Source organism: Oryctolagus cuniculus, chromosome 1, assembly GCF_051225735.1.
Source record: "Oryctolagus cuniculus isolate XC-2025 breed Fujian yellow rabbit chromosome 1, ASM5122573v1, whole genome shotgun sequence".
NCBI lineage: Eukaryota > Metazoa > Chordata > Mammalia > Lagomorpha > Leporidae > Oryctolagus > Oryctolagus cuniculus.
Window position 1 is genome coordinate 231,486,437 of NC_142867.1, and position 8,998 is coordinate 231,495,434.

General features: G+C 71.2%; 1 protein-coding gene across 1 annotated transcript; it reads left to right on the forward strand.

The window, feature by feature from the left end:
* Nucleotides 1-2,346: 2,346 nt before the first annotated feature.
* On the forward strand, nucleotides 2,347-8,668 carry CDK9 (cyclin dependent kinase 9). The gene is made up of 7 exons (XM_070057141.2): nucleotides 2,347-3,107; nucleotides 3,538-3,619; nucleotides 5,893-5,983; nucleotides 6,079-6,245; nucleotides 6,801-6,972; nucleotides 7,106-7,254; nucleotides 7,865-8,668. The coding sequence occupies exons 1-7, from the start codon at nucleotides 2,659-2,661 to the stop codon at nucleotides 8,228-8,230; spliced, it is 1,476 nt and encodes a 491-aa protein (XP_069913242.1). The 5' UTR covers nucleotides 2,347-2,658; the 3' UTR covers nucleotides 8,231-8,668.
* The last annotated feature ends 330 nt before the right edge of the window (nucleotides 8,669-8,998 follow it).

An 8,998-nucleotide genomic window follows, 5' to 3' on the forward strand; every position in this document is an offset into this window, starting at 1 on the left:
CACCTGGGCTCTGCCAGCCGTGCTGACCTGGGGCCCCGGGGCCTGGGCAGCGCGTGACGAAGGACTCTTGCCTGCTCCTGCCCTCCCCACACCCCCGCGAGGGCCCCAAGGGGAAGTGACTGGCGGATGTCAAGGTTCAGACCAGGGATGGGGAGGTGGCGGTGACAGCGGCGCCGGAACTGGAGCTGAGGCCTCTGCCCACAGGATGTGACCGTGGGAGGGCTCGTGCGAAACACGCTGGGCGCCCCAGCTGCAAGTGTCGGGTGAGGCCACCCCAGCCACGCCAGAACCCTCCCTGCTGCTGTCCCCTCCCACCTGTCACGGGGTGGGGGGAGCTTCCAGGCCAGTGAGCAGGGTCAGGACTTGGAGAAGCTCCTGCCCGGCTCGAATGCTGGCGCCCCCTGGCCGGCTGTTTGTCCTTCGGCACTGAAGGTGAACATGGCACCAGCTCAAGGGCCTGAGTGAGAGCCCCTGGAGCCGGCTCAGACCACTCTCCCACATGGCTCAGCTGCCTGGAGCCCAGGGCCCTCCCCAGACTCCAGGGTCACCGCGGTGGGGGCAGGAGCTTTGGGGTAACCTAAGGGCTCCTAGCACAGAGGCCAGGGAGGGGGGACCATGGGAGCCGGAAGCCTGGGGAGCCGGAAACCAGGGGGAGTTGCGTGGCCACAGCCTCGAATGTCACACTCAGGCTTTTCTAAGAATTATTTACTTATATTTATTTATTTGAAAGTCAGAGTTACAGAGAGAAGGAGAGAGATCTTCCATCTGCCGGTTCACTCCCCCATGGCTGTACGGCGGATCTGAGCCAGGAGCCAAGAGCTTCATTTGAGGCTCCCATGTGCACGGCAGGGGCCCAAGCACCTGGGCCATCTTCCCACTGCTTTCCCAGGCCATCAGCAGGGAGCTGGATCGGAAGTGGAGCAGCCGGGACTTGAACTGGCGACCACATGGGATGCTGGCATCCCAGGTGGCAGCTTTACACGCTGGCCCCACACTCGGGATTTTAAACAGGAGATGGTAGATGGTGGAGTTGCAGCATGCATCCTGGCTGGGAGGGAGACAGCAGGCAGGCAGGCAGGCAGGCCAGCCTGGGGAGCTCAGGAGCCACGCAGAGGGCAGAGGGGGAGGGGAGGGGACAAGGGGAGCAGCTGAGGCACAAAAGCCAGTTCTGCTGGGGGCTGCTCGTTGGGCAGAGCTCCTGGGGCCTGAGGGGAGAGAGAGAGAGAGAGAGAGAGAGAGAGAGAGAGAGAAGGAGAGAGGGAGAAGGAGAGAGGGAAATAGGGAGAGGGAGAGAGGGAAAGAGAGAGAGAGGGAGAGAGAAAGAAGGAGAGGGAAAGAGAGGGAGAGAGAAAGAAGGAGAGAGAGAGAGAGAAGAGAGGGAGGAGAGAGGGAAACAGGGAAGGAGAGAGGGAGAGAGGGAGGGAGGGAGAGAGAGAGAGAGGGAGGGAGGGAGGGAGAGAGAGGGAGAGAGGGAGGGAGAGGGAGAGAGGAAGAGAGGGAGGGAGAGGAAGAGAGGAAGAGAGGGAGGGAGGAAGAGAGAGGGAGAGAGGGAGAGAGAGAGGAGAGGGAGACAGAGGGAGAGAGAGTGGGTGGGATGCGGGCAGGGGCGGGGACAGGAGGGGCGCCAGGTGGATGGCGGGCTTGGTGCCTGTGCCGGGACAGCAGGCCTGCAGTGGCGTGGGTTAGAAGGCTTCAGGTTCAGGCCGATGGGTCCGGACCCCAGCTCTGTCACTTGGTGACAAGGGCTAACACCCCGGGCCTCAACGTCCTCCTCTGTAAAATGGGTCGCCGTGCACTCAGGATTCGGCAGGAATGGCCAGCACTCCCTGAGCAGACATACACGTTAGGTGCTTTTGCGAGTACCGACCCCAGGTCCCTCAGCTCCGGCGCAGCTCGTCGGGGTCTCGACCCTTCCTCCCGGAGAACGGGGGTGGGGTGGGGGGCGAGGCTCCAGAGGACCGGGCCTGGCTCGAAGCCGCCGCCAGTGTCGCCGCGCCCCCTGGCGGCTGTCGGTTGCCATGTCAACGGCGGGCGGCCGGGGCCGGGGGCGGCGGCGGCGGCGGCGGCGGGGGTGGTTCTCGCTCCCTGGGCGCCTCTTGCCTCCGCCTTTGGGGGAGCGCTCGGAGCCGAGGGCCCCGCGCGGCAGCCGGCAGTGGGGGTAAACTGAGGCACGCGGCAGGGCGCCCCGCAGCCAGGTGTGGAGCGCGGGGCCCCACCTCCGAAGACAGAGGAGGGGCCGCGGGCGGTGACGCGCCGAGGGCGGCCGGCCGACAGCGAGCGGGCGGGCAGGCGGCGGCGGCGGCGGCGGCGGCGGCAGGTGCGGCCGCGGAGGGTGGGCGGAGGGAGGGGGCGGGCAGAGGGGGAGGGGAGGGCGAGGCCGGGGCGCCTCCCCCTTCATAACGCGCCCCCTCCTGGGCTCTCCGGCCGCCTCCTTGTCGGCTCTCCGCGTCTCGCCCCCTCGCCCGGCAGCCCCGGGCCCGAGCCCCGGCCAGGGAGCCCCCAGGCCGCGGCTCGGGGGCGGCCCCCCCTCGCCCGCCGCCCAGCGCAGCCCGGCGGAGGCGGCGCCGTCGGAGGAGGAGGAGCAGGGCACTGCGGCTGGCCCCGGATCGGGCGCCCGAGCGGCTGCAGCAGCTTCGGCAGCAGCGGCGGCCTGGGCCGATGCAGCGGGACGCACCGCCCCGAGCCCCAGCCCCAGCGCCCCGGCTCCCGGCGCCCCCGATCGGGGCAGCCGCCAGCACGGGCGGCGGCGGCGGCGGGGGCAGCGGCGGCGGCGGCGGCGCCTCTGCAGCTCCGGCTCCCCCTGGCCTCCCGGGAACTACAAGTCCCAGGGGGCCTGGCGGCGGGCGGCGGGCGGAAGAGGCGGGGTCGGCGCCGCGAGGCCGGAAGTGGCCGTGGAAGCGGAAGTGGCGCGGCCGCGGAGGGGCCTGGAGCGCGGCTGCAGGGCCCGGGGCGGGAGCGGCGGCGGCTGCGGCGGGGGGCGGCGGCGGCGGCGGCGGCGGCGCGCTGGAAGCGGCCATGGCAAAGCAGTACGACTCGGTGGAGTGCCCGTTTTGCGATGAAGTGACCAAATACGAGAAGCTGGCTAAGATCGGCCAAGGCACCTTTGGGTAAGGCTAGGCCCCAAGGGGCCGGGAGCTCTGGGCCTGCACCCCTCGGGGCCGACGTCGGGACGTCCGGGGCCCGGCCAGAGGAGGTCGGGCGGCCGCCGACTCCTCGGCTTGTGCCCTGGTCTCGCTAGGCCGCGCGGCGCCGGCGGGCGGGGAGGAGCTTGAGGCCGGTGTTGGGGGGGCGCTAGGAGGGGCTGCAGAGCGGGGCCTGTGAGCGCAGCGATGTTCCGCGAGCCTCCGGGGAGAGAAGGGGCCGGGGGGTGCACGCCGGGGCCCGGAGGGAGCCTGCAGGTGCCGGGCGGCAGGGGCGCGGCTCGCGCGGCCCGGGCCCCGGCCCCACCCGGAGCCGCCCCTCCTGTCGCGGGGGAGGGGCGGGCGGGCGCTGCGGAACCCGGCGGGTGAGCTCTAGGGTCTCCCTGTCGGCCTGCAGGGAGGTGTTTAAGGCCAAGCACCGCCAGACTGGCCAGAAGGTGGCTCTGAAGAAAGTGCTGATGGAGAACGAGAAGGAGGGGGTGAGTACGGGCCGGGCGGCCGGGCTGCCCCGCGCCGGGCTCCGTGCGTCCCCGGGCGGCCGGGCTGCCCTGCGCCGGGCTCCGTGCGTCCCCGGGCGGCCGGGCTGCCCCGCGCCGGGCTCCGTGCGTCCCCGGGCGGCCGGGCTGCGCGCTGCCCCGTGCCGGGCTCCGTGCGTCCCCGGGCGGCCGGGCTGCCCCGCGCTGGGCTCCGTGCGTCCCCGGGCAGTCCCGGGCTGAGATCGAGTTTGTGGTGGCCTCGGAAATGCTGCGAGGCATCTGGCCCGGGCTCAGCCTGGTTCTCTCCTGGAACGGCGGCTGGGCCGGTGGGGAGCTCACGCCTGCCCTGGCGTCCGCGCAGAGCGTTCGGAAGCCTTTCAGCCTCTGAGTTTCCATCTTGTTTAATTGGAAGGGAAAACGCGCACGTGGTTCTTCAAAGGGATTTTGACGCGGGGCGGGCGGCTGACAGCGCTGCCCCCCCAGGCAGCCCCCGCCCTGCTCGCCGCCGGGCCTCGCAGCTCGACACTGTGAGGTGTTTCCGCCGATGGCTGTCCCCGGTCCTGGGCTCAGACCGGCTCCTGAGATGGGCCCGCTGCTCTCACCCCTGTGCTCCAGCCATGGCGCCCACCCCCCACTCACGGCCCCCCTGCCCCCGTCCTCCCAGTTCCCCATCACGGCCCTGCCATGGGCCCTCTGCTCATGGCTCCCCCCCCCCGTTCCCCATCATGCCCCCCCTGCTCATGGTTCCCCCCCCCAGTTCCCCATGGTTCCCCTCCCCCCCAGTTCCACATCACGGCCCCCCTGCTCACCGCTCCCCCCCCCCCCGTTCCCCATCACGGCCCTGCCATGGGCCCTCTGCTCACGGCTCCCCCCCCCCCCGTTCCCCATCACGGCCCTGCCATGGGCCCTCTGCTCACGGCTCCCCCCCCCCCCCCGTTCCCCATCATGCCCCCCCTCACGGCTCCCCTCCCACTCCCCCCCCCAGTTCCCCATCACGGCCCCCCTGCTCACGGCTCCCCCCCCCGCCCCGTTCCCTATCACGGCCCTGCCATGGCCCCCTGCTCATGGCCCCCCCTGCTCACGCCTCCCCTCCCCCCCCAGTTCCCCATCACAGCCCCGCCCCTGCTCACAGCTCCCCTCCCTCTCCCCCCCCCCGTTCCCCATCACGGCCCTGCCATGGCCCCCCTGCTCATGGCCCCCCCCCCCGTTCCCCATCACGGCCCCCCCCCCCCGCTCATGGCTCCCCTTCCCCAGTTCTCCATCACGGCCCCCCTGCTCATGACTCCCCTCCCCCCCCACATTCCCCATCACGGCCTGCCATGGCCCCCCTGCTCACGGCTCCCCTCCCCTCCCCCCCAGTTCCCCATCACGGCCCCCCTGCTCACGGCTCCCCTCCCCGTCCCCCCAGTTCCCCATCACGGCCCCCACTGCTCACGGCTCCCCTCCCTGTCCCCCCAGTTCCCCATCACGGCCCCCCTGCTCACAGCTCCCCTCCCCTGCCCCCCAGTTCCCCATCACGGCCCCCACTGCTCACGGCTCCCCTCCCCTGCCCCCCAGTTCCCCATCACGGCCCCCCTGCTCACGGCTCCCCCCTCCACGTTCCCCATCACGCCCCCCCTCCCCTCCCCTCCCCCAGTTCCCCATCACGGCCCCCCCTGCTCACGGCCCCCTACCCTCCCCTCCCCCAGTTCCCCATCACGGCCCCCCTGCTCACGCCCCCCTCCCCTCCCCCAGTTCCCCATCACGGCCCCCCCTGCTCACGGCCCCCTACCCTCCCCTCCCCCAGTTCCCCATCACGGCCCCCCCTGCTCACGGCCCCCCTCCCCTCCCCCAGTTCCCCATCACGGCCCCCCTGCTCACGCCCCCCTCCCCTCCCCCAGTTCCCCATCACGGCCCCCCCTGCTCACAGCCCCCTCCCCCAGTTCCCCATCACGGCCCCCCTGCTCACGCCCCCCTCCCCTCCCCCAGTTCCCCATCACGGCCCCCCTGCTCACGGCTCCCCTCCCCCTCCCCTCCCCCAGTTCCCCATCACGGCCCCCCTGCTCACGGCTCCCCTCCCCCTCCCCTCCCCCAGTTCCCCATCACGGCCCCCCTGCTCACGCCCCCCTCCCCTCCCCCAGTTCCCCATCACGGCCCCCCTGCTCACGGCCCCCCTCCCCTCCCCTCCCCCAGTTCCCCATCACGGCCCCCCTGCTCACGGCCCCCTCCCCCTCCCCTCCCCCAGTTCCCCATCACGGCCCCCCTGCTCACGGCCCCCCTCCCCTCCCCTCCCCCAGTTCCCCATCACGGCCCTGCGGGAGATCAAGATCCTGCAGCTGCTGAAGCACGAGAACGTGGTGAACCTGATCGAGATCTGCCGGACCAAAGGTGCGGGCGGCCGGGGGCCAGGGCCCTGCCTGCTCGGCCGGCCGGCCTGAGCGGGCGCGGGGGGGCGGGGGTGTCCTGACCCCTCTCTCCCTCAGCCTCTCCCTATAACCGCTGCAAGGGCAGCATCTACCTGGTGTTCGACTTCTGCGAGCACGACCTCGCGGGGCTGCTCAGCAACGTCTTGGTCAAGTTCACGCTGTCTGAGATCAAGAGGGTGATGCAGATGCTGCTCAACGGGCTCTACTACATCCACAGGAACAAGGTGGGCGGGGAGGGGGCGGGGCGGGGCCGGCGGGGGCGGGGCCGGGGGGGCCGCTGAGCGCCCTCTACTACATCCACAGGAACAAGGTGGGCGGGGCGGGGGCGGGGCGGGGCCGCGGGGGGGGGCCGCTGAACGGGCTCTACTACATCCACAGGAACAAGGTGGGCGGGGAGGGGGCGGGGCCGCGGGGGGCCGCTGAGCGCCCTCTACTACACCCACAGGAACAAGGTGGGCGGGGGCGGGGCCGCGGCCTGGGGGGGGGGGGCCGCTGAGCGCCCTCTACTACATCCACAGGAACAAGGGGGGCGGGGCCTGGGGCGGGGCGGGGCCGCGGGGGAGGGGCCGCTGAACGGGCTCTACTACATCCACAGGAACAAGGGGGGCGGGGCGGGGCCGCGGGGGGGCCGCTGAGCGCCCTCTACTACATCCACAGGAACAAGGTGGGCGGGGGCAGGGCCAGGGGGGCCGCTGAGCGCCCTCTACTACATCCACAGGAACAAGGTGGGCGGGGCGGGGGCCGCGGGGGGGCCCCCCGCTGAGCGCTCTGCTCTGCAGATCCTGCACAGGGACATGAAGGCTGCCAACGTGCTCATCACCCGGGACGGGGTCCTCAAGCTGGCCGACTTCGGGCTGGCCCGGGCCTTCAGCCTGGCCAAGAACAGCCAGCCCAACCGCTACACCAACCGCGTGGTGACGCTCTGGTACCGGCCCCCGGAGCTGCTGCTGGGTGAGGCCCTGGAGCAGGCTGAGGCTGGGCAGGGGCCAGGCACCTGCCTGGGCTTCTTGAACCACCTGCCCCGGGGCTCCGAGCCTCCCGGGGCCACGGCTCAAGGGGCCCCCTGCTGCGCTCTTGTTCCCAGGGGAGCGGGACTACGGCCCCCCCATCGACCTGTGGGGTGCCGGGTGCATCATGGCGGAGATGTGGACCCGCAGCCCCATCATGCAGGGGAACACAGAGCAGCACCAGCTCGCGCTCATCAGCCAGCTCTGCGGCTCCATCACTCCTGAGGTGCGTGCGTGGCCGAGCTGCCGGGCGCCGGGAGGAGTGACGGACGGGGGCCTGGGAGGACTGGCGGACAGGGGGCCTGGGAGGACTGGCGGACAGGGGGCCTGGGAGGACTGGCGGACAGGGGGCCTGGGAGGACTGGCGGACGGGGGCCTGGGAGGAATGACGGACGGGGGCCTGGGAGGAATGACGGACGGGGGCCTGGAGGACTGGCGGACGGGGGGCCTGGGAGGACTGACGGACAGGGGCCCTGGGAGGACTGGCGGATGGGGGCCTGGGAGGACTGACGGACAGGGGGCCTGGGAGGAGTGACGGACAGGGGGCCTGGGAGGACTGACGGACAGGGGGCCCTGGGAGGACTGACGGACAGGAGCCTTGGAGGAGTGATGGGTCGAGAGGCTGCAGAGGGGCGGGGCCTGCCTCTTGGAGCCGCATGGGCTCTGGCACCAACTGTTTCGTGGCCGATGCCTCTGATGCCACGTGGAGGGGTCGGGTCCCCATCCCGGGGCGCTCCCAGAGCACCCGTGTGGAGCTGCTGTTGGAATCCCTTTGGGTGCTGACCAGCGGCCAGGCCGCACGCCCGCCCGACGGCCTCCCTCCCCGCCCCTCGCAGGTATGGCCGAACGTGGACAAGTACGAGCTGTTCGAGAAGCTGGACCTGGTGAAGGGCCAGAAGCGGAAGGTCAAGGACAGGCTCAAGGCGTACGTGCGCGACCCCTACGCGCTGGACCTCATCGACAAGCTGCTGGTGCTGGACCCCGCCCAGCGCATCGACAGCGACGACGCCCTCAACCACGACTTCTTCTGGTCCGACCCCATGCCGTCGGACCTCAAGGGCATGCTGTCCACCCACCTGACGTCCATGTTCGAGTACCTGGCGCCCCCGCGCCGGAAGGGCAGCCAGATCACCCAGCAGGCGACCAACCAGAGCCGCAACCCCACCACCACCAACCAGACGGAGTTCGAGCGCGTCTTCTGAGGCCGCGCCCCCCGCTGTGACTCGCGCTGCGGAGCCCGCGGCCGGCGCGGCTCTCTAGTGCGCGTTTTATTTATTCCCTGCCCGGGGCGCCGGGATGCCCAGCCGGCTGGACTGGAGGGAAGCATGGCTGCCCGGCTAGGAGGGCAGGGGGTGGCCGCCCCGGCCCTGGCTTTCTGGACGGTGCCCGGGGGTCTCCGTGCCTGAGGCGGGGACAGGCTGGGAGGAGGGGCTCCCAGCATGATGGGAGGAGGGGACGGTCCCTCGCTCACCCCGCCTCGGGACGAGCGGCTGGCCTTGGGACAGTGTGCTCCGGCGCCCCCCGGGAGCCCTGGGGCTGGCGGGAGCAGGAGTGTTTTATCGGGTTGCGTGGTTGAGTTGAGGGACGTTCCTGCGTGCAGTTTGGTTAGTTACAATTAAAAGTTGGCTTTTTTTTTTTTTCCACCTGGTGGCTGTATGTTTTCTGCACCCAGACCCCAGCTGTCGGGTCCCGGGGTCCTGGTGCTGTTCCGGACACAGCCGCAGGAGGCTCTGGGCCTTTCCCGTCCTCTCAGTACACGTGGCGCGATGCTCTCCAAGAAGCGGGTGCTGGGGGGCTGCTGGTCCTGTGTGCGAGTTCTCGGAGGCGGGGGCTCCCGGGAGCCGCGGCGCAGTGTTGACCCAGGCGGGCCTGAGCTGCTGCCCTCACAGTCCGCTGCAGCCTGACTCGGGCACGGCGTCACTTCAGACCTTTCAAAGTGTTTGTTTATTTGAGAGAATTGGGGGGGGAGG